The sequence below is a fragment of the Caretta caretta genome, chromosome 1 (assembly GCF_965140235.1).
Source record: "Caretta caretta isolate rCarCar2 chromosome 1, rCarCar1.hap1, whole genome shotgun sequence".
In the NCBI taxonomy this organism is placed as follows: Eukaryota; Metazoa; Chordata; order Testudines; family Cheloniidae; genus Caretta; species Caretta caretta.
Window position 1 is genome coordinate 143,477,210 of NC_134206.1, and position 26,076 is coordinate 143,503,285.

General features: G+C 43.2%; 1 protein-coding gene across 1 annotated transcript; it reads left to right on the forward strand.

Moving 5' to 3' along the window:
• Positions 1-10,184: 10,184 nt before the first annotated feature.
• Positions 10,185-12,184, forward strand: LOC142070531 (uncharacterized). The gene is made up of 2 exons (XM_075124221.1): positions 10,185-11,058; positions 11,647-12,184. The coding sequence occupies exons 1-2, from the start codon at positions 10,476-10,478 to the stop codon at positions 12,165-12,167; spliced, it is 1,104 nt and encodes a 367-aa protein (XP_074980322.1). The 5' UTR covers positions 10,185-10,475; the 3' UTR covers positions 12,168-12,184.
• Positions 12,185-26,076: the final 13,892 nt, after the last annotated feature.

Sequence of the window (26,076 nt, forward strand, 5' to 3'; positions counted from 1 at the left end):
GGGAATCATTAAGAAAGGGATGGATAATAAGACAGAAAATATCATTTTGCCTCTATATAAATCCATGGTATGCCCACATCTTCAATACTGCATGCAAATGTGGTCGCCCCTTCTCTAAAATGATATATTGGAATTGGAAAAGGTACAGAAAAGGGCAACAAAAATTATTAGGGGTGTGGAACGGCTTCCATATGAGGAGAGATTAATAGGACAGGGACTTTTCTGCTTGGTAAAGAGATAACTAAGCAGGGTTATGATAGAATCATAGAACCGGAAGGGACCTCATGAGGTCATCTAGTCCAGTCCCCTGCACTCAAGGTAGGACTAAGTATTATCTAGACCAGTGGTTCCCAAACTTGTTCCGCCACTTGTGCAGGGAAAGTCCCTGGCGGGCTGGGCCGGTTTGTTTACCTGCCGCGTCCGCAGGTTTGGCCAATCGCAGCTCCCACTGGCCACGGTTCGCTGCTCCAGGCCAATGGGAGCTGCTGGAAGCAGCAGCCAGTACATCCCTCAGCCCGCACCGCTTCCAGCAGCTCCCATTGGCCTGGAGCAGCAAACCGCGGCCAGTGGGAGCCGCGATCGGACGAATCTGCAGACGTGGCAGGTAAACAAACCTGTCCGGCCCGCCAGGGGCTTTCCCTGCTCAAGCAGTGGAACAAGTTTGGGAACCACTGATCTAGACGATCCCTGACAGGTATTTGTCCAACCTGCTCTTAAAAATCCCCAATGATGGAGATTCCACCACCTCCCTAAGCAATTTATTCCAGTCCTTAACCACTTTGACAGTTAGAAAAAACTTCCTAACGTCCAACCTAAACCACCCTTGCTGCAATTTAAGCCCATTGCTTCTTGTCCTATCCTCAGAGGTTAAAAAGAACAATTTTTCTCCCTCCTCTTTGTAACAACCTTTTATGTACTTGAAAACTGTTGTCCCGTCTCAGTCTTCTCTTCTCCAGACTAAACAAACCCAATTTTTTCAATCTTCCCTAATACGTCACGTTTTCTAGACCTTTAATCGTTTTTGTTGTGCTTCTCTGGACTTTCTTCAATTTGTCCACATCTTTCCTGAAATGTGGCGCCCAGAACTGGACACAATACTCCAGCTGAGGCCTAATCAGCACGGAGTAGAGCAGAAGAATTACTTCTCATTTCTTACTGACAATACTCCTCCTAATACATCCCAGAATAATGTTTGTTTTTTTTGCAACAGCACTACACCATTGACTCATATTTAGCTTGACTATGACCCCCAGATCCCTTTCCACAGTACTCCTTCCTAGGCAGTCATTTCCCACTTTGTGTGTGTGCAACTGATTGTTCCTTCCTAAGTGGAGTACTTAGGATTTGTCCTTGAATTTCATCCTATTTACTTCAGACCATTTCTCCAGTTTGTCCAGATCATTTTGAATTTTAATCCTATCTTCCAAAGCACTTGCAATCCCCTCCCAGCTTGGTATCATCCACAAACTTTGTAAGTGTACTCTCTATGCCATTATCTAAATCATTGATGAAGATATTGAACAGAACCAGACCAAGAACCAATCCCTGTGGGACCCCACTCGTTATCTGGTCTATAAAGTCATGACTGGTGTGGAGAAAGTAAATAAGGAAGTGTTATTTACTCCTTCTCATAACACCAAATTAGGGGTCACCAAATGAAATTAATAAGCAGCAGGTTTAAAACAAACAAAATGAAATATTTTTTTCACAGAATGCACAGTCAACCTGTGGAACTCTTTGCCAGAGGATGTTGTGAAGGCCAGGAATATAACAGGGCTCAAAAAAGAACTAGGTAAATTCATGGTGGATAGGTCCACCAGTGGCTATTAGCCAGGATGGGCAGGGATGGTGTCCTAAGCCTCTGTTTGCCAGAAGCTGGGTATGGGTGATAGAGGATGGATCACTTGGCGATTACCTGTTCTGTTCATTCCCTTTGAAGCTCATGGTATTGGCCACTGTCAGAAGACAGGATACTGGGCTAGAACGACCCTTGGTCTGACTCAGTATGGCTGTTCTTATTGGATCACTTTCTAATTATATGCCCTAATTCAAACAGAAATTAATTCAAGGAAGTCCTATGGTCTGTGTTATATGGGAAGTCAGACTATATGATCACAGTGGTCCCTGCTGGCCCCATAATCTATGAACTAATCACTGAAACTGCTGGTGCATTTGGAGAACACTACTATGGTCCCAGATCTTATACCACTCCCACAGTGATCTATTTTCCAGAAAAAAGAAAAGTTGCAGATGGTAAATCTCATGAGTGGCATACAGAGAGTCTCTTGCAAGTTCTTATTAAGGAATAGGAGTTACATTGCAAAAATGTTGCGATCAACAGTGAATTACAACCACAACAAGAGTTATTGGAGAGAATTGGTATATTCTATAGAGAAAATGCTGTCCGCAAGTCAGGTGAGCACACACTCCAATGATACTGCAACACAGGGGAATAAGGAAGTTATCCTTAATGAAGACTTGATGGAGGCAGATGCTGAATCCAATCAGACACAAGGCAAAAGTCTTATAGAAGGCCATAATGGTTGGCTGCTGAGACAAGTCAGCCTTTTCTTGCATTGTCCAACCATAGTTAAACCAGTAAAGATTACAGGAGGGACCAAGTAAAGTCATGACAAGAAAGTAAGGGAACCACTCTTAGAAGACGGTGTAAAAATTTGAGGATCTGCATTACTTAAATGTGAGAACATAGGAAAATAATGTATATACTTTTAAGATGGATGCTGCCGCTCCAAAAACTCAACATAACCATATCTGTAATTGGTTTGAATACCTTATAGGATAGCCATGAAGGGTAGAGTCCAAGGAAATGCTCAGAGTGAAAGGGTACTACAGTGTATGTATTATGCTATTACTGTATATATCTAAATTGGCGGGAAATGGACATGTATTGAAGATGCCACTAATTGTACAGTAAATGGCGTATTCCAACAAAGGAATCAACAAGCAGTGAAAAAGTATTGGATAATGTTGTCTAAAGTTTGAAATAACCTTAATGGATATTGTCTCATAGTGTCTGCCATGCCTGTCAACATCCTGAATGCTAAAGCTAGTGTCTTTGCACAAATAAAGATGGAGAAAGCAGAGTGAAAGATGGAAATAGTGGGGATTAGAAAAAGAACGAGAGAACAACAGAAGGGGAGAGAGAAAGGAGAAGTGGTTGACACCTTTCTCCTCTGCCCAGGAGCAGCAGCAGCTGTCCTAATTAACTCTCAGACCTCCCCCAACCCTGACTCAATTCATTTCTGGCCTCTCCCCGCCACAGTGAAGCAATTCTCACTTTCCACCTCATTCCAGTTCAGCTAGTTTAGTTGTGAACTCTTCTCCTCCCCAAGTATTTCTTCCTCTGTCATCCTGTTCCCACTCATTGTCTCCATTTTACATCCCACCCTAACCCCAACATTTCATGCTCTAAATCCTGCCCCCAATATTTCCTTCTCAACAGCTGTAAACTGCCCAGCCCAGCATTTTATTCTCTACCTTCCCTGTCATAGGATTTAATTTTTAACCCCCACAACCCTTATCCCAGCATTTAATTATTAAACCCACACACAGCCAGCCCCAGTGTTTTTTAATTAACTCTGCTTCCCCTCCAGTACACACTCCTTTAGAAATCTCCCCCTCTCAAGTCTGTGTGTTGGGGAGTCCCTGGTGGCTTATTTCCTGAGCAGGTGCCCAGATGTTCAGCACCCTCCCAAAGTGAAGGGAGCAGGCAGGCAGACTCTTTTCTCCCCTTCCCAGGACTGGGGGGACTTCTCCCCTGCTCCTAGTATAGGGCACTGCTACTGGCTCTTCTCCCTGCCTTCCCCAGGCTGGGAGAGGTGGCATGACAAGGGGCCCAAGCAGAATCTGCAGAGCTGGCCAGAGAAGTTGCTCCCCAGCTGACTGTAGTACAGAGAAAGCACATCCAGCCCTTCAGCAGGGCGACAGGGAGGGAGAACTGCTCCATGTAATCAGGGATTTAGAGATCATTCAAACTGTTCAGCCACTCCTTTGGCTGCCCTTCCCCAGGAAACTGGCTGTCCTTCCCCATTTGCCCTATCAAAAAGGATGTTCCCCCATAGACTCAAAACAAGATTTGAAAACCTGCTGCCTACAGGGAAAGTGTAGAGTTGATAAGTTCAAATCTAGAGGGGCAGACCTAAGTATTTTGAGCACTACAAACAGAAGTCACTATATAAATGCAAAGTTTCAGAGTAGCAGCCGTGTTAGTCTGTATTCGCAAAAAGAAAAGGAGTACTTGTGGCACCTTAGAGACTAACAAATTTATTTGAGCATAAGCTTTCATCACGAAAATAAATTTGTTAGTCTCTAAGGTGCCACAAGTACTCCTTTTCTTCTTTTTATATAAATGCAAAGTACATATTTAATCATACTATGGGTGTCTCATTCCTTCGGCTGGCAGCAGATTCAGCCCCCTGTGAGGAAGGCTCTTTTCTCAGCACTCAACAATAAACCTCTAGACCAATTAAGGAGCTGCCTTGGTGAATTCCAAAAGAAGGCCTGTCCAGGATGTTGGCTTTGCCTGGTTGAAGGGCATCAAAATAGAAACAAAATTGGGTGGTGGAAGTAGGAACCTCTGGCTTCCACTGGGAAGAAAATAAATTAAGGCTCCAATTCTCCACTAAATCCAGGTGCAGTGGCAGATGCAGGGAGATGATATCATCTCCCCGATTCAGGCCCTGCTGGGCCCAATTTAAGTTAGAACAGGAGGCGTATGCAATACAAAGTGGTCTTAGCAAAACTCAGAGAATCTAAGCCCTGAGTGTCTGAAAATTACACTGACATCTAGAAAATTCAGAATTAGTGTTCAAACATGTATAAAGCATAGAAAAAAAAATCTCCTGCTATTCAGAGATCCCTTAAATTTCTAAGTACCATGGAGGTGGTGGGGTTGAAAAATATAAATCTAGCTGTACGTCATATTATCCTGGCTCTTTCTGGCTTGTCAGATCTTTCACTTTATTTGATCATACAGAAAGCTATTTCACAGTTTCTCTGTGCCACTACTTCAGTGTGTACAACCCAAGACTACCAACAGTAAATGCATCGCACTTGTCCACACACCAGGGTAGGTAATGAAAACTAAGTGAATTTTGTACTCTAATACTCTGTCCAGATACTGAAACTTGCACTGGCCTCCTCTCCCCCTTGTATAGTCTGCAATAGAAGACTTGTTCCCCTGCTGCCCCCGAGAAAGTAGCTTTCACCATGGCAGTCATGTTAAGCAAATAAAAAGGATAAAGATAAATTCCTGAGGAAACTACAATCCATCGGTGATCTTCCTGAAAACACCATCCTGGCCACTATGGATGTAGAAGCCCTCTACACCAACATTCCACACAAAGATGAACTACAAGCCATCAGGAACAGTATCCCCGATAATGTCACATCAAACCTGATGGCTGAACTTAGTGACTTCGTCCTCATCCATAACTATTTCACATTTGGGGACAATGTATACCTTCAAATCAGCGGCACTGCTATGGGTACCTGCATGGCCCCACAGTATGCCAACATTTTTATGGCTAACTTAGAACAACGCTTCCTCAGCTCTCGTCCCCTAACGCCCCTACTCTACTTGCGCTACATTGATGACATCTTCATCATCTGGACCCATGGAAAAGAAGCCCTTGAGGAATTCCACCATGATTTCAACAATTTCCATCCCACCATCAACCTCAGCCTGAACCAGTCCACACAAGAGATCCACTTCCTGGACACTACGGTGCTAATAAGCGATGGTCACATAACCTACTGACCACTATGGCTACCTACATGCCTCCAGCTTTCATCCAGACCACATCACACAATCCATTGTCTACAGCCAAGCTCTGCGATACAACCGCACTTGCTCCAATCCCTCAGACAGAGACAAACACCTAGAGGATCTCTATCAAGCATTTTTACAACTACAATACCCACCTGCTGAAGCGAAGAAACAGATTGACAGAGCCAGAAGAGTACCCAGAAGTCACCTACTACAGGACAGGCCCAACAAAGAAAATAACAGAACGCCACTAGCCATCACCTTCAGCCCCCAACTAAAACCTCTCCAACGCATCATCAAGGACTTACAACCTATCCTGAAGGACGACCCATCACTCTCACAGATCTTGGAAGACAGGCCAGTCCTTGCTTACAGACAGCCCCCAACCTGAAGCAAATACTCACCAGCAACCACATACCACACAACAGAACCACTAACCCAGGAACCTATCCTTGCAACAAAGCCCGTTGCCAACTGTGGCCACAAATCTATTCAGGGGACACCATCGTAGCGCCTAATCACATCAGCCACACTATCAGAGCCTTGTTCACCTGCACATCTACCAATGTGATATATGCCATCATGTGCCAGCAATGCCCCTCTGCCATGTACATTGGCCAAACTGGACAGTCTCTATGTAAAAGACTAAATGGACACAAATCAGACGTCAAGAATTATAACATTCAAAAACCAGTCGGAGAACAATTCAATCTCTTTGGTCACTCAATTACAGACCTAAAAGTGGCAATTCTTCAAGGAAAAAAACTTCAGAAACAGACTCCAACAAGAGACTGCTGAATTGGAATTAATTTGCAAACTGGACACAATTAACTTAGGCTTGAATAGAGACTGGGAGTGGATGGGTCATTACACAAAGTAAAACTATTTCCCCATGTTTATTTCCCACCCACCCCCACTGTTCCTCAGACATTCTTGTCAACTGCTGGAAATGGCCCACCTTGATAATCACTACAAAAGGTTTTTCCCCCCCGCTCTCCTGCTGGTAGTAGCTCACCTTACCTGATCACTCTTGTTACAGTGTGTATGGTAACACCTGTTGTTTCATGTTCTCTGTGTATATAAATCTCCCCACTGTATTTTCCACTGAATGCATCCGATGAAGTGAGCTGTAGCTCACGAAAGCTTATGCTCAAATAAATTGGTTAGTCTCTAAGGTGCCACAAGTACTCCTTTTCTTTTTACGGATACAGACTAACACGGCTGCTACTCCGAAACCTGTCATAAATTCTTTATGCACTGAAGGCTCTGTTGTGCTTTTAAGGCACAGCTGTGATTTGGAGGCAATAGAAAAGCAGAATGTCTGCCAGAACTCGTAGGAGCATAGGGGGAGTAAAATGCAATGTGTCACCCTTGAAGAGGATGCATCATCCCTACCACCTCAACATGTGGCCATTTTTGCTGGCCTTTGCAGAGAGGTGTGGGATCATGACTCAGGATTAACAGCAGTTTAAGTGAGATCAGAATTAAGCTTATAGTAATACAAGCTGTAACACTATGGTTGCTGTTTAAATCTATGTATAATACATGAGTGAAATGGCAGAAAAAGCTATTGTTGTGGAAACCATTACTTTGAATTTTCTGACTTGTATGTTTAAATGATCAGTCATAGAATTGCATTACAATTGTTTTGGTACTGAATTTCCTAACTCTTTTTTGTTTTTTAAAAGAATGGTGATTGTTCACTTAAAATCAATGCAGTGAACAACATGTTTATTTCAATCTGAGATTTAAATGGAAGAAAGTGTTGTCAATCTGTTTGACCATACTGTTGATATAGGACAATAGGTACCAATGATCACTTAGGCAAGTAAACACAAAAGTGCATTTATATGATCGTGCATTAGAACTTGACAAAATTATCCAAAGGATTCATCTTTGTTGGAGAAAAACCATGAGAATTTCAACCCAAATTACTTTTGGTTTAGTTTGGACTTACATCTGTTGTCATGGTAGACTTATAATAGCAGCTCCTGGGGCTAGTTTGTGTTAAGGAAAAGTTAGCACATGTGACTCCATTTTGGTTTGGGGCCCACCATTGTTTAAATGCCAGCACATCATACATCAGGAGGAGTAATCCTTAGATATTGAATCCCTGTGAAAATCCTCCTCCTTGTCTCCAGCCTGCCTTGACTCCCAGTATCTGGTTTTTGTCAGTCTCTAACTCCCTGTCTCTTGGCCTTGATGTGAGGCCTCCCATCCTGATAATAAAAGTTACTGATGCATGGCTTTAGGACCATGCTGTGTAATTAACATACTGGTATAGCACGAGGAATGCACCAAGCAGGGATAGGTGGTAGATAAGACAAGGGTTTGTTTATTGGCTAAGGTTTCCGATGCACGAGGGCAACATGCTTTGCTAAAAGGTATATAACCTTTGTATAATCTGCATTCAGGGTCCCCTCCTGGCTAGCAGGGGGGCACCACGCTCGAGCATAATAAACTTAGTGTCTTTTGGGAACTCTGCAGTTGTGGACTTTGTTTCTGTGCCTCAGCCTAGATTCGAACTGTGTGTGTCCTACCAGGTGTAATTCGCAGCACTTGTGTGTGTGTCCTACCAGGTGTAATTCGCAACATTTGTCATCCTACACTGCACGCTCTTAAGAGGCTGGTAACATGGTGGACAGATAAAGGACTCCCCTCTTCTAATGGCTTCCTATGGACTACCCAGAATTGGCTTCTTTTAATGGGGGGCAGTCCCATCCTTCAAATTCCTACTGGGAACAGACTGTCATGTCCAGAAAGGATGGGAAGAATCACTTGTGCCACCCAAATCAGTTCCCTCCTCCCCCCTCATACTCTCTCCCACAGATGGGAGAGCCCTTGCTCTTTAGACACCCCCATATCCTATTCAGGGAAAGTACCCCTAAACAACCCCACCCTCATCCTCTCCAAAACAGCACCCCCAAATCCCATCCTCCTTGGAAACAGAATCCTGCACATGGCTGAAAATGGCACCACATAGTAACCTGTACCTCCACTGCAGTCAGTAGGGAGGTAGTATAGGAGGAGAGCGCTGGCAACTCATTGCTGCCAACACAGAAGGGTAAGGTGTATGCACAGTAGGGCGAGGAAGCAAGTGTAACTGACTGGCGAGTGTGTTGATCCACATACGATATGAGGCGTTACTGCCCTTAGCTAGAGACAATTGGTTCTCTAGGTATAGCAGCTAATGCTTTTAGCTCTGAAGGTCCCCCATCCAATTCCCACTGTAACAGCCAAGAGAGCAGTTGTCACTTAGCATCACGTTCCTAACAGCATCAGTTACTTTTTTAAAGTCATAAGCACCTGAAATTGAAGAGCTATAATGAAAACACTTTGTCAAGCATCCTGGGAGCAGGGGTCAGGTGGGCGTGGGGAACTGGTGGTACTCTTACAAGCTCTGCTTATAAAATAATCTCCATCCACATGAGACATTGCTCAGACTGTGCAGATGGTAAAAATATGATCACATGTGCTCTCTGCATTTCTTGGGCCTGGCTTTCTGTATTGGGGTTGTCAAGGTTCCTTCCCCACTCTGAACTTTAGGGTACAGATGTGGGGACCTGCATGAAAGACCCCCTAAGCTTATTCTTACCAGCTTAGGTTAAAAGCTTCCTTAAGGTACAAACTTTGCCTTGTTTCAGAGTAGCAGCCGTGTTAGTCTGTATTCGCAAAAAGAAGAGGAGTACTTGTGGCACCTTAGAGACTAACCAATTTATTTGACCATAAGCTTTCGTGAGCTACAGCTCACTTCATCGGATGCATACTGTGGAAATAATATCTTCTACACTTTCCACAGTATGCATCCAATGAAGTGAGCTGTAGCTCACGAAAGCTTATGCTCAAATAAATTGGTTAGTCTCTAAGGTGCCACAAGTACTCCTAAACTTTGCCTTGTCCTTGAACCCTATGCTGCCACCACCAAGCGTGTTAAACAAAGAATAGGGAAAGAGCCCACATGGAGACGTCTTCCCCCAAAATATCCCCCCAAGTCTTACCCCCCTTTCCTGGGGAAGGCTTGATAAAAATCCTCACCAATTTGTACAGGTGAACACAGACCCAAACCCTTGGATCTTAAGAACAATGAAAAATCAATCAGGTTCTTAAAAGAGGAATTTTAATTAAAGAAAAGTAAAAGAATCACCTCTGTAAAATCAGGATGGTAAATACCTTACAGGGTAATCAGATTCAAAACATAGAGAACCCCTCTAGGCAAAACCTTAAGTTACAAAAAGACACAAAAACAGGAATATACGTTCCATTCAACACACTGTATTTTACCAGCCATTAAACAAAAGGAAATCTAACAACACTTCTAGCTAGATTACTTAGCCCTGGTCTACACTAGGACTTTAGGTCGAATTTAGCAGCGTTAAATCGATTTAAACCTGCACCCATCCACACAATGAAGCCCTTTATTTCGACTTAAAGGGCTCTTAAAATCGATTTCCTTACTCCACCCCTGACAAGTGGATTAGCGCTTAAATCGACATTGCCGGCTCGAATTTGGGGTACTGTGGACACAATTCGATGGTATTGGCCTCCGGGAGCTATCCCAGAGTGCTCCATTCTGACCGCTCTGGACAGCACTCTCAACTCAGATGCACTGGCCAGGTAGACAGGAAAAGAACCGCGAACTTTTGAATCTCATTTCCTGTTTGGCCAGCGTGGCAAGCTGCAGGTGACCATGCAGAGCTCATCAGCACAGGTGACCATGATGGAGTCCCAGAATCGCAAAAGAGCTCCAGCATGGACCGAACGGGAGGTACGGGATCTGATCGCTGTTTGGGGAGAGGAATCCATGCTATCAGAACTCCGTTCCAGTTTTCGAAATGCCAAAACCTTTCTGAAAATCTCCCAGGGCATGAAGGACAGAGGCCATAACAGGGACCCGAAGCAGTGCCGCGTGAAACTGAAGGAGCTGAGGCAAGCCTACCAGAAAACCAGAGAGGCGAACAGCCACTCTGGGTCAGAGCCCCAAACATGCCGCTTCTATGATGAGCTGCATGCCATTTTAGGGGGTTCAGCCACCACTACCCCAGCCGTGTTGTTTGACTCCTTCAATGGAGATGGAGGCAATACGGAAGTAGGTTTTGGGGACGAAGAAGATGATGATGAGGAGGAGGTTGTAGATAGCTCACAGCAAGCAAGCGGAGAAACCGGTTTTCCCGACAGCCAGGAACTGTTTCTCACCCTAGACCTGGAGCCAGTACCCCCCGAACCCACCCAAGGCTGCCTCCTGGACCCAGCAGGCAGAGAAGGGACCTCTGGTGAGTGTACCTTTTAAAATGCTATACATGGTTTAAAAGCAAGCATGTGAAAGGATTACTTTGCCCTGGCATTTGCGGTTCTCCTAGATGTAGTCCTAAAGCCTTTGCAAAAGGTTTCTGGGGAGGGCAGCCTTATTTCGTCCTTCATGGTAGGACACTTTACCACTCCAGGCCAGTAACACATACTCGGGAATCACTGTAGAACAAAGCATTGCAGTGTATGTTTGCTGGCATTCAACCAAAATCCGTTCTTTATCTCTCTGTGTTATCCTCAGGAGAGTGAGATATAATTCATGGTCACCTGGTTGAAATAGAGTGCTTTTCTTCAGGGGACACTCAGAGGAGCCCATTCCTGCTGGGCTGTTTGCCTGTGGCTAAACAGAAATGTTCCCCGCTGTTAGCCACAGGGAGGGGAGAAGGTTGAGGGGGTAGTCACGCGGTGGGAGGAGGCAAAATGCGACCTTGTAACGAAAGCACATGTGCTATGTATGTAATGTTAACAGCAAGGTTTACCCTGAAAGAGTGTAGTGACTGTTTTATAAAATGTGTCTTTTTAAATACCGCTGTCCCTTTTTTTTTCTCCACCAGCTGCATGTGTTTCAATGATCACAGGATCTTCTCCTTCCCAGAGGCTAGTGAAGCTTAGAAAGAAAAAAAAACGCACTCGCGATGAAATGTTCTCCGAGCTCATGCTGTCCTCCCACACTGACAGAGCACAGACGAATGCGTGGAGGCAAATAATGTCAGAGTGCAGGAAAGCACAAAATGACCGGGAGGAGAGGTGGAGGGCTGAAGAGAGTAAGTGGCGGGCTGAAGACAGGGCTGAAGCTCAAATGTGGCGGCAGCGTGATGAGAGGAGGCAGGATTCAATGCTGAGGCTGCTGCAGGACCAAACCAGTATGCTCCAGTGTATGGTTGAGCTGCAGCAAAGGCAGCTGGAGCACAGACTGCCACTGCTGCCCCTCTGTAACCAACCGCCCTCCTCCCCAAGTTCCATAGTCTCCACACCCAGACGCCCAAGAACGCGGTGGGGGGGCCTCCGGCCAACCAGCCACTCCACCACAGAGGATTGCCCAAAAAAAAGAAGGCTGTCATTCAATAAATTTTAAAGTTGTAAACTTTTAAAGTGTTGTGCTTAAAGTGCTGTGTGGCATTTTCCTTCCCTCCTCCACCACCCCTCCTGGGATACCTTGGTAGTCATCTCCCTATTTGTGTGATGAATGAATAACGAATGCATGACTGTGAAGCAGCAGTGACTTTATTGCCTCTGCAAGCAATGATTAAAGGGAGGAGGGGAGGGTGGTTAGCTTACAGGGAAGTAGAGTGAACCAAGGGGCGGGGGGGTTAATCAAGGAGAAACAAACAGAACTTTCACACCGTAGCCTGGCCAGTCATGAAACTGGTTTTCAAAGCTTCTCTGATGCGTACCACGCCCTCCTGTGCTCTTCTAACCGCCCTGGTGTCTGGCTGCGCGTAACCAGCAGCTAGGCGATTTGCCTCAACCTCCCACCCCGCCATAAACGTCTCCCCCTTACTCTCACAGATATTGTGGAGCACACAGCAAGCAGTAATAACAGTGGGAATATTGGTTTCGCTGAGGTCTAAGCGAGTCAGTAAACTGCGCCAGCGCGCCTTTAAACGTCCAAATGCACATTCTACCACCATTCTGCACTTGCTCAGCCTGTAGTTGAACAGCTCCTGACTACTGTCCAGGCTGCCTGTGTACGGCTTCATGAGCCATGGCATTAAGGGGTAGGCTGGGTCCCCAAGGATACATATAGGCATTTCAACATCCCCAACAGTTATTTTCTGGTCTGGGAATAAAGTCCCTTCCTGCAGCTTTTGAAACAGACCAGAGTTCCTGAAGATGCGAGCATCATGCACCTTTCCCGGCCATCCCACGTTGATGTTGGTGAAACGTCCCTTGTGATCCACCAGAGCTTGCAGCACTATCGAAAAGTACCCCTTGCGGTTTATGTACTCGGCGGCTTGGTGCTCCGGTGCCAAGATAGGGATATGGGTTCCGTCTATAGCCCCACCACAGTTAGGGAATCCCATTGCAGCAAAGCCATCCACTATGACCTGCACATTTCCCAGGGTCACTACCCTTGATATCAGCAGATCTTTGATTGCGTGGGCTACTTGCATCACAGCAGCCCCCACAGTAGATTTGCCCACTCCAAATTGATTCCCAACTGACCGGTAGCTGTCTGGCGTTGCAAGCTTCCACAGGGCTATCGCCACTCGCTTCTCAACTGTGAGGGCTGCTCTCATCTTGGTATTCATGCGCTTCAGGGCAGGGGAAAGCAAGTCACAAAGTTCCATGAAAGTGCCCCTACGCATGCGAAAGTTTCGCAGCCACTGGGAATCGTCCCAGACCTGCAACACTATGCGGTCCCACCAGTCTGTGCTTGTTTCCCGAGCCCAGAATCGGCGTTCCACAGCATGAACCTGCCCCATTAGCACCATGATGCATGCATTGTCAGGGCCCATGCTTTCAGAGAAATCTGTGTCCATGTCCTGATCACTCACGTGACCGAGCTGACGTCGCCTCCTCGCCCGGTATCGCGTTGCCAGGTTCTGGTGCTGCATATACTGCTGGATAATGCGTGTGGTGGTTAATGTGCTCCTAATTGCCAAAGTGAGCTGAGCGGGCTCCATGCTTGCCGTGGTATGGCGTCTGCACAGGTAACTCAGGAAAAAAGGCGCGAAATGATTGTCTGCCCTTGCTTTCACAGGGGGAGGGAGGGAACGGGGGGCTGACAATATGTACCCAGAACCACCCGCGACAATGTTTTAGCCCCATCAGGCATTGGGATCTCAACCCAGAATTCCAATGGGCAGCGGAGACTGCGGGAACTGTGGGATAGCTACCCACAGTGCAACGCTCCGGAAGTCGACGCTTGCCTCGGTACTGTGGAAGCGCTCCGCCGAGTTAATGCACTTAATGCACTTAGAGCATTTTCTGTGGGGACACACACACTCAAATATATAAAACCGATTTCTAAAAAACCGACTTCTATAAATTCGACCTAATTTCGTAGTGTAGACATACCCTTACTAACTTTTTACAGGAGTTCTGAGTTGCATTCCTGATCAGTTCCCGGCAAAAGCATCACACAGACAGACAGACCCTTTGTTCCCCCCCCCCCCCTTCCAGCTTTGAAAGTATCTTGTCTCCTCATTGGTCATTTTGGTCAGGTGCCAGCAAGGTTATTTTAGCTTCTTAACCCTTTACAGGTGAAAGGGTTTTGCCTCTGGCCAGGAGGGATTTAAAGGTGGTTACCCTTCCCTTTATATTTATGACAGGGGTCCAAATAAGGACATGGCCTCTGCCAGGCTCTTTGTGCTTTGTTTCCTCTCAGCAAAGATTGTATTCTCCTCTGGACTTCTTGAGCTTGGTCGCCCCCGGGAGGTTCAGATGGCCCACTGTGCTCTGACAGATTCCTTGGACTTGACTCCTTCATGACTGTGGACAGGGGAAAAGTGGAAATATCTCCCAAGCCCAGTCATTCATGGTGCCAGAATGAGCTGTCACTCACAATAGGATGTACAGCTTTTCATAACATGCTCCATCATCTCCTTTCATACACACGTTGACAGGCAGTGAATCCTTTTAGCCACCATGACCTCCAAGACTCTGGACAGGGTGCTCTGGAGAAAAGATAACATGTCCCCAGGGTATTATATGTACCCTAGCATTATCTTTACAGAGGAATCTCTCCAAGGCCTCAGGAGGGACTACATGTATCCCTCCCTGCCCCTGTCTACTCGATTGTCTGGCCTGTCCAGGCCCCTCCCATATCCCCAGACTCACAGAAAGGCCTCGTGGGGACCAGGAGCACATATAGTGCCATGGAGGTGCCTCAAACCCCTTCATCACAGCCCTCCATAAAACAGATCCCTGGGCCACAGCCTGGGCACAAAATGTACGCACACTCTGCCCAGTTGTCTGTTACTTTAAAACACTGAGTGATTTCAAAGAGGCACCAAGGATTGACACATACTCAACGTGAGACTGAACAATTCAAAAATGCCTGTCTCTGAAATACCATCAGCTCAGGGGACGGCTCAGCAAAAAAAAAATCAGTGTTCAGCCTAATGAAATCTTTATAATAATAAATCAAGAGAGGGGCGCACAAGCAAAGAGTAAGAAATAGGAAAGTCACCAGCCCTCAGCTCTAGGGTGACCAGATGTCCTGATTTTATAGGGACTGTCCTGATATTTGGAGCTTTGTTTTATATAGTTACCTATTACCCCCCACTCCGTCCCAATTTTTCACACTTGCTGTCTGGTCACCCTACTCAGATCCCAAGGATGGAGCCCTGCTCCCCACAAGCATTCACCGCACCCTGCCTCACCAGCAGCTCTACTCATTACAGTCCTTCTCTTCAGCTCCTGCAGTTAACCCCTATCTACGGAGCACAAAACTGTGTCACTCTACCCTGCCATATGTTCAGTACTGTAGAAAAATATACTACTCTGTGGGTCTAGGTCTTCCAGTTTGCTCCCAGGGCTCAGATCCTCAGCAAAATGTCAATGACCCATTTTGGCTCACAAATTAGACTAATTCTGGCATCCCACTTATTTTCTTAAATTCCCTGAACCTGTGCAGGAAAAACACACACACACACACACACACAGCTTGAGTCTCTTCTCACTTACACCACTCACTTTAATGACTTCAATCAAATTCCTCCTATATTATACTGGTGTGGGAGAATTACCAGGCCCATAATTTTCTAACACACAGCAAGATTTGTTTACCCAGATCAGATTGGCTCCTTTATAGCTTATTGGAATGAATAAGTGAACAACTTGGCCTGGTAAGGGTTTCCAGCTCACAGCGAGTATATTTCACCGAGACATTGAAGTTTGAACTTAAGGGAGAAAATAAATAATTAATAGTCCAAGAGCAAAATGCATGTTCTATCTAGAATGATTCTCCAACTCTCAGCCCTTCCATAGCACTATCAGAGTGCAGATGCTGGGAACAAAAAACAACATTAAAGACAAAGGAATTACTGCAATTACCACAGTTGAGACGACTTCTTTTCTATGTTCCACACATGACGAGCACAAGGCTCAATGTTTAAATGCTTACACTCTGTTGGACTGTAGCATAGCTTTAATATTTGATACGTAATCAGGTTTGATTCTTAGTCACTGCACAAAAGATGATCATGAATGGCTTGTAATTGTGATAATAAAACATCACTTTTGGAAATATTATTACAAATTCAAGCCAAGTGTTTATTATAAAATAAGCCAGTCGGGTATTTTCAGCTAGACTGTGAGCTTTCTCTTCAGTGTCTGAGACCAGAGGAGGCACTTCCTAATTTAATGCTGTTCTCTAAAAGGAAATCCAGTTTCCACCACTCTTGGCTTGTTGTCTAAGGCATGTACTTGCTAAAAATAAATCTAACCTGATAATAAAGCATCTAGCTGAGAGAGGAAAAGGTGGAGAAAGTGACAAGATATGGGGCAATGCATTTTTCAATTTACAGAATGACATGACTATAAGTCTGCCTGGAGGCTCAATTCAAGAGAGCATCTATTAACCCTTCCAATACATTGTTTTACTATAAAGGACTCGACCCTGCATTCTTTTCCTCTTGCAAGTAATCCCATTGACTTCCCATTACTTCACTGGTGGCAGGATCAGGCCCACAGTATGCATCTGTCAATGCTCAAGCCTCATTACACTGAATATGATCCAACCAGGCATCTCAATTAATCACTCTCATGTATTTGTAAGTAATTCATTAATTCAATAAATTGCTCCAGGCCTTGGCATAATCAGTCATGTCAGAGATTATAACAAAATCACACACCAGAGTGTTAAACACAGGCCTCTCTCTGCTGATTCGTCATCTGAGGCAATAACTCAAAGCAGAACAGGTATGCTTTACACATTTTAAGACAGTTGACATTGAAAATTAATCATGCTAATTGTGCAGATTTCCTGCATAAATGTATTGTCCCATCATGTCTGGTGATTAGAGAATTATAAGTTCCAAACTGCATAAAATTTAGGGACATAAGTGCCTCAAAAACAAACAGATCCTCAGAAATGCAGAGATGGTTTTGGTGATAAGTCCTGGGATCTATATGTATAGTAACATGTAACTCACATTCTCCTTAATTCCTTGGCATCAAGAGAAGAATATAGCCTAGAAAATGAAAGAATGTAGAGCCCAAGCTGGAGCTATCTGACATACATAGCACAAACTAATGTCACAACACTGATAGGTTGTACTGTATATCTTCATCTTTTCCGTTTCGTCTGGAATGCAATTACTAGTATCTCTTTTTATTTTTTAAATCATAAACAGGCCAACCTAGCAGTACTGAAAGTCCAAGTGTGACATTATCTGATTAAAATTGACCATGTAGATAATTGTTCTATAATTGCAACAAATCTTGTACAAATTATGTCAAGTAAAGTTTCTATGGAAAGGTTATGATTTGCTTAAAATGATTGTGCTATTTGTATAGCATGTATCATTTTTGTATTGAAAGTTATAAGCATTGGCTCTATACCTGGATTTCAAATATGTTTGCTTCTGGGGTAACGCCCGCGAGGTATTTAGCCTGCGCATCTGGAAGGGACTATTCAACTTAAGTGGCCCATCAAAAGAACACTTAGCTCACAATGGAAGACACCCATCAACACTGAATGGACTTTCCTGTGAACGTCCCATCTGAAATATAGGTAATGGCCTCAGCTATGATTAAGGGAAATCATGCGTGGTCATGTGACTTGTCCATGTGACTCCAAACACCATCTTGTTCCCTGTAAATTTCCAGTAGCCTGCGCTGAGGGCTTTGTTTGAAACAATGGATTTCCAATGGCAACAATGGCAGAAGCTATAAGAGACTCTGGAAACCCCCCCATTATGTCTCTTTCTTGCTCAAACCTCTGGACTATTAACTCATACTAATGAGAGCATTCTGAACAAAGGATTGAGGACGTTCCAATGATTTGGAAGCAACCAGAGACTTGACTGAAGCCAGCAGTTTATTCCATCACTGCTACAAGCCTGATCCAACAACTTTGCATTTGTATGTATTTGATTCCTTTAACCAATTTTAACTCTCACCTTTCTTTCTTCATTCTTTTTTATACATAAACCTTTAGATTTTAGATACTAAAGGATTGCCAAGAGTGATTATTGGGTAAGAGCTGAGTCATATTGACCTGGGTATGTGGCTGGTCCTTTGGGATCAGAAGACCCCTTTTGTTGATGAAACTGGTTTTAAATAACAACTCATCTTTAAGTCTCATTTCTGGGTGTTAAATCCAGGACTAGAATGCCTAAAGAAACTGCTTTTTTTGATTTCTTGTTAGCCAGTGTGGTGAAACAGAAGTTTACTTTTGTTGCTGGTTTGGTATATCTTATGGGAGAATAACCACCAGTTTTGGAGTATGTCTGCCCTATTTCTCAGCAGTTTGTCCTGAATTTGGTACTCTAAGTTTTGACCCACTGAGGCATGGTGAAACCAAGCAATAGTTTATATCAGTTTGCCCACAGCCCACCCAATAATGGGGGGTGAGCCAAGTTTTACTGGGCTGTAAGGACAGAGTTATATGTCATGATAGCCTCATATTCAAATAAAGCATCATCTGGTAGACAAAATAGAAACTGCCAGAGATCAGCATGTAACATCTTCATATCTCAGGTATGTACATTGTGCCCAATTCATTGGAGGAGAATCTGAGAACCACAATTTCAAATAGTCAGCAGATCATATAAACCAGTCTTAGAAAATCAGTTGTGAAAAATTTACCACCCAAACTTAAAACTTGACTTGCCTGCTCTTTACTGTGAAGATGGAGGATAATGAAAGAAGCTAAGGTAAATGTGCTTATCAGAAAAATCACTCACCCTGGAAAGTGAATGAGTAAACATTTGGGTAACCCACATGACTGTACTATGACATTTTATATTTTTTAAGATCAAAAGGAAGCAAAGCAGCACTGGGGAGGAAGAATGGACTTTCTGGTTTCATATGTGCTTCTGTGTATGAGCAGAGAAGGGAACACACACAAGAGCCCCAAAAGACCTAGAAGAAGGTGTATATGTATGCAGTCATTGATAGAGCTGGCTGAAAAATGTCAAAATCCTCTTCCCCTTACCCCCCACCAAAAGGGGCAAGGTTTTCTGCAAAACTGCTCTCATTTTTCAACCATCTTTCACTGGAACGAACACTTTGAGCTACCAGCTGAATCAGCTTGTGACCACTAAGATTCCAGTCATGGAAGGTGCCTAGTGTACCGGTGAGTTGCAAAGCATTCCCTAAACAATGAAGCAATACTCTAAGTAGCACACTTTCAGTGCCTGGGTTTAGCCATACAAGTAGTCAATGAGAGTCACGCAGCTAGAGCCAAGTGGAGTGCTTTGAAAATATAACCCCTTATGATGCATTATGTCTGTCTATTTAGGTCTTATCATATATGTTGTAGGATTCAAACATTGTTCCCACACGTTTTAGAGATATGAGAGATTTGTGAAGGTTTACTTTAAAAAGTATCCGCCAAAATACCAAATCCAGTTATTGTCATATAAATCTGCAGCCCATTTATATATTAACCTCATTGCTGTCACCAAACATGCAATCCAGTAAGGGTCTCATGGCCAAATGGCAAATTTAGGATCTCTTGATCTGTTAAGTGAACTGTGGTTAGGGTTGCCAATTTTGATTGGACGTATTCCTGGAGGTTTCATCACATGACATAATCCTTAATGAAAGATTAATTTTTAATTCCTGGAAACTCAAGGGCAATCCTGGAAGATTGGCAACCCTACCTGTGGCTATAGTTTTCCTGCTTCATAACACAGCACATGGATTCTGTGCAGAACACACAATTACAGAGGAAATCTAAATTATTATTATTATTATAGCATCTGAGTCAATGATTCATTGATCCAGTACAAAGTAAAGCCCTGAAAGAAACTCACAGGTTGTGGATATGGTGTAAAATAAAATGTAGGCTTCGCAATGGGATCAGGTCTTATATATGCATATTGAAATCACTAGGCTCAAAGAGTGAAACCCTGAAGTCAATGGGAGATTTGCCATTGACTTCAATAAAGCCAAGGTCTCATTCAAAGCCACATAAAACAGAATCTTGATATGTGGACCTGCCAAAGGATGGGATGTTATCAGGGGTTTATTTACAAATCAAAATGAACCTAGCAAGGCACTTTAGAACTAGAGCTGGTCAGGAACTGGAATTTCCATTCCACTGAAAATTTCAACTTTTTTTTTAAAATTCCTAATCAGAACAAAGCGCTGAAATTTTGAAATTTCCTGTGAAACAAAAATTTTGAAACATTTTGATTTGGGATCATCAAAGTGGTTTTGTTTTGATATTGTCAAGACATTCTATTTTGATAGTGTCATTTCAATTCATTCCATATTGACTTTTATATTATGCTGTATTAATATATTAAATGTAATATTATATAAATCAAATATTGAAGTTCATAATTAATATCCCAAATTGAAATGATATAATCAAAATGAAATATAACACTATCAAAATGAAATGTTTCAACACTGTCAAAATGTTTCAAACTTTTTCCTGTCAGAATCAAGATGGTCCTGATAAATGTTATAATTTCACAAAATATCATATATGTTACATCAAAAATAATGTTTCAGTCAGCTGTTTAAAACATGTTCAACACTCGAAGCTTTGCTGAACAGGAAGATGGTTACACATGTGCTTAAGGTTAAGCACATATTTAACCTTTGCTGAATCGGGACCTAAATCTTAATGGCACTTAGTACACCTTATGAATAAAGCATTCTAAATAATGAAAACGTTTTCAATAATGGTGTGCTGTACTTGAAATTATAGAGTCTGTTTGTTTGTACAGTAAATTAAAACCAATAAGGCCCCTGTCCAGAAAAGAATCCCAATTCAGAAAAGCATAAAAGCCTGTGCTTAACTTTAAGCATATGATTAAGTGTTTTCCTGAATAGGGATGATGTTAAAAATGTGCTAACTTACTTTGCTGAATTGGAGCCTAAGTTGGCTGGGATACTAAAAGACTGAAAAACTGATCATTGCAGATCTGAACTATAATAATAACTGCATCTTATAAAATCATCTTTCAAGGTTAACCACATGATTTTCAATATTAAAGAATCATAGAATATAAGGGTTGGAAGGGACCCCAGAAGGTCATCTAGTCCAACCCCCTGCTCGAAGCAGGGCCAAATCCCAGTTAAATCATCCCAGCCAGGGCTTTGTCAAGCCTGACCTTACTTCAGTACTGCTGAAGTATGCAGCTTTGAAAAACAGGAAGTCCAACTATATTTGACTGCTGGTATGTAGAAACACAGCTGCACAATTCACGACTTGAACTTGCTAGCTTAATAGGGTTTTTTTAATTAAAATGTTATTGTAACACTTACAAGCATACAAGCACACTTACAGGGTCTGAGGTGAGTGGACTCATTCAGTGAGCTCATTTTAAGATCCCTAGTGGCAGATGGAAAGCTGGCCACCGGAAATCTGTCGCTGACCACTCAAAGACCATTCCAGACTTTGAGTAACTATATATTTGGGGTGCACTAGCCTATTGCATACGTGTGTATGGGCTTGGGACTGAATAAAGTAAAAGCTTTAAGTGAACGCACTCTTGTTTGTACCAATCATTTATCAGATGGATGTGCTGTGTCCCCAATGATTTATTTCCTGACACCGCCTCGCGAAGAGTAATGTTACTGAGAGCTTTGGGTTCGGAAAACCCTGGGTAACACTCCAACATGCGCTTTGGCAGGAGCAGTCCTTCAAAATCCCCACACAGGGGTTTTCCTGTGGTTGCAAATTCATCACACCCTCAGTTCAGAGGTAGCATCCTCATGAAAAATTTAGTCCATCATTTATACCTTTTGGAGGTCTTTGAACTGGAGTTTTCAGGAGGAGTAATCAGTATACAATTGGTTTCTCTCCCCAGGGCATAGCTTCAAAAGGATGGATTCAAAGTGGGTCATTTGCATTCCCATCACGCCCAAGTATTTCCTCAGAAATCCACTTCACACATATTATCCCAAAAGTCCTTTGAAGTGCCTAATATCTTCCAGAGATTGCATTAATCCTGTATTCCTGCTAAAGAAGTTCCATATTATCCCATAATAGTACATAAACATTTGCATTGTTGATACAATAAACTCCAAAAATGTTTAACTTAATTCAATAAGATTTGTCTGGCTATTATAGGACATTGCCATAATTGTCACAATATTGGACAGAACATCAATATTATAACACAGAATTGGAAATAATTCAGAATTGCTTTTGATACCTTCAGAAAGACCACCTTCGACTCTAAATCCTATTGAAGTCAATGAAAAGACTCCTGTAACTACAATTTTGAGAGCTTAAATGCTTTACTGTCACCATAATCAAAGAGAATGCATTTGTACTGTCTTTAGACAGGCCCAGCTTTGCAGCATGTTATGCAATAAAACCAAAAGCAATAAGGTCTGTCCTAAGCAATAAGAATTTTCACCTCTTAATTGGTGTGGCCTTAGAAAGCTGAGGAAAGATATACATTCTGTGACTATTAATACACTCCTCTTATTAGAAAGAATAATATATTTGCTTCAATGAAATAGAATTGGTCCAAGAGACATCTAACATTTACATTTTTTTTCCATATGTTTAAAAGCAAAAATAGCCATTTTGTGGAAACCCTGAATAATGTTTCATGGAATTTTGTATGAACAACACTTGTGAATTTTGCACAGCTCTAGTAAAAAGCCAGTTTTGTCACTGAAATGTTGGACTGTTCAGATTTGCTATTTTGTAAATATTTCCTCTTCGAATAAACCGAATCTAGGTAATTAAAAAGATAGAAACAACCTTTAGCCAGAGTAATTAGACTATGAACTCTATGCTCAGACTAATGGACTATGGAATTCTCAGATGCCCTCTTAATTGCAGCTGAACAGCTACCACAGTAAAAGGCAGTTTCAGCTAACTAAAGGCTGGAGGGTAAACAAGCTACAAGATTTGTTCTTGGTAGACAACCTGCCAAGGCCAAGCACAGAGGGTGACAGCTATGTTCAACACCATTTTCCCCGGTATGCAATAAATATGATATATTAAGTGACACTTAAACACACACACACACATTTCTTGAATATTTGTGTAAAAATATGTCACATTCAGCACCTGGAAGAGAGATTCAAGCAAATATTGAGGTAATGCATGTGTCATGGGGTAGGTACACCCCATCACAGGGTGCCAGATTTTGGGGGTTAGCCAAATGGTATTTGACATCCCAAGTGTCCTTCTGCTCAGGGCAGCACGGCCTCGTGGCCCAAATCTATGTGGTGTCCCTGTAGCTCAGGGCAGTATGGCCCAATGTGCCCTAGATATCATAGAATCATAGAATATCAGGGTTGGAAGGGACCTCAGGAGGTCATCTAGTCCAACCCCCTGCTCAAAGCAGGGCCAATCCCCAACTAAAATCATCCCAGCCAAGGCTTTGTCAAGCCTGACCTTAAAAACTTCTAAGAAAGGAGATTCCACCACCTCCCTAGGTAACGCATTCCAAGGTTTCCACCACCCTCCTAGTGAAAAAGTTCTCTAATATCCAACCCAAACCTCCCCCACTGCAACTTGAGACCATTACTCCTTGTTCTGTCATCTTCCACCACTGAGAACAGTCTAGATCCATCCTCTTTGGAACCCCCTTTCAGGTAGTTGAAAGTAGCTATCAAATCCCCCCTCATTCTTCTCTTCCGCAGACTAAACAATCGCAGTTCCCTCAGCCTCTCCTCATAAGTCATGTGTTCCAGTCCCCTAATCATTTTTGTTGCCCTCCGCTGGACTCTTTCCAATTTTTCCACATCCTTCTTGTAGTGTGGAGCCCAAAACTGGACATAGTACTCCAGATGAGGCCTCACCAATGTCGAATAGAGGGGAACGATCACGTCCCTCGATCTGCTGGCAATACCCCTACATATACATCCCAAAATGCTATTAGCCTTCTTGGCAACAAGGCCACACTGTTGACTCATAGCCAGCTTCTCGTCCACTGTAACCCCTAGGTCCTTTTCTGCAGAACTGCAGTCTAGCCATTCGGTAATTTGTTTAGGGCCCTCTGTATCCTATCCCTACCCTCCAGTGTATCTACCTCTCCTCCCAGTTTAGTGTCATCTGTAAACTTGCTGAGGATGCAATCCACACCATCCTCCAGATCATTTATGAAGATATTGAACAAAACCGGCCAGAGGACTGACCCTTGGGGCACTCCACTTGATACTGCCTGCCAACTAGACATGGAGCCATTGATCACTACCTGTTGAGCCAACAATCTAGCCAGCTTTCTATCCACCTTATAGTTCATTCATCCAGCCCATACTTTAACTTGCTGGCAAGAATACTGTGGGAGACCATGTCAAAAGCTTTGCTAAAGTCAAGGAACAACACGTCCACTGTTTTCCCCTCATCCACAGAGCCAGTTATCTCGTCATAGAAGGCAATTAGATTAGTCAGGCATGACTTGCCCTTGGTGAATCCATGCTGACTGTTCCTGATCACTTTCCTCTCCTTTAAGTGCTTCAGAATTGATTCCTTGAGGACCTGCTCCATGATTTTTCCAGGGATTGAGGTGAGGCTGACTGCCCTGTAGTTCCTAGGATCCTCCTTCTTCCCTTTTTGATCCAGCTCTCTGGCATTCTGGACATGAGGTGCAGCAGTCCTGGACTTTCCAGTGTATGCCAGGCCAAAAGAATCTTTGTGCCACCCATTGTAGAGTTCTCCCTTCCCCAGTGTCCCACCCATGGCAGCAAGCGAGCTAGGTGTAACAGGCCTCTTTGAAAGATCTGTGGGACTAACAATATCCAGGCATCTTCTTGGGTCTGGATGTCCTTAGCCAGCTGGTAGAGGCAGTCATCCCGGATCATGAATTGGGGTCCTTGGGGTAACCGCATGGGGCTACCCTTCCCTTACTCCAGGTCTGCCACTTGCTCCCAAGCCCGGCTTAGGGTTGGATCCTCCCTTTGTTTCCTTCAGAACACCTCCGTCAATGTCCAGCCACCCCGTCAGTCCTCCTCCGGGGTCCCTGTTGTAGGGTAGCACCAAAATGGGTGCAGATTTTCAAACACCTCAGCTTTCATTTAAGAAATCTAAATAAGCACTTGATTTTTTAAGAACTCAGCATGCAGCTGCTCCTGTTGCGACACCTATACTGAACTCTTGAAAGTGTGGCCACATATTGAACAGTCTAAATGGGATATGAGCTCTTTTGAAAATATGGTCATATATGCCCACATTTTTAGATGCATATCGTTGGGTTGCTACATTTTTTTCACTCTAATACTCAGATTTGTACATCTGAATAAGCTAATTTATTATCACAAATGTAATTTGAAAAAAATAAGCTTCTCAGAATGAAAAAATATAACTGTTAAAATTGCATATCCAAACATTCAGTCATGCAGCTTTAGGCCTGCTAATTCAGACTCCTTATTTGAAAATTTGCCTGAAACATAATTCGGTTGATAAGGGATTTTGCATATCCAGTTATGTGACTAGCTAAGCTAAATGCACACATAAAGCATCAGCAAACATTCAAAATTGTTTTGTGCTGACATTTGCAAATGGATCATTGGTGCTGTCTCATTAATATATATAAAGCTACCTATTATTGCCTTCACTTGCAGCGTGTAAGCAGCTTCTAAAATTTCTTCTTTCCATCATTTTAACTAGGCCTGGTCTGTGGCACCAAGAAGAGAATTACCTACAGTCAAACAACAATTTTTACTGATGCTAAGGTAAAACAATGGTAATTACCTTAGAATATGAACTCTACACATATATTATGTATGTGACTATATCGCTGAGAGAGGGATAAGGCTCTGGACATAAATCAGGAAAGCATTTAAGTATGTGCTTAAATGCGTTTGTATTTAGGACTGTGCTATAAGTATATTGACTTAATGTTAAGATCATGTGGAAGTGCTATCCTGAATAGAAATGCTTTCCTGAA

Coding starts and splice junctions, on each gene's coding strand:
- LOC142070531 (XM_075124221.1), top strand. CDS start 10,476: ATGCAGAGCTCATCAGCACAGGTGACCATGATGGAGTCCCAGAATCGC. Junction 11,059..11,646: donor AGGCAGAGAAGGGACCTCTG/GTGAGTGTACCT, acceptor TTTCTCCACCAG/CTGCATGTGTTTCAATGATC.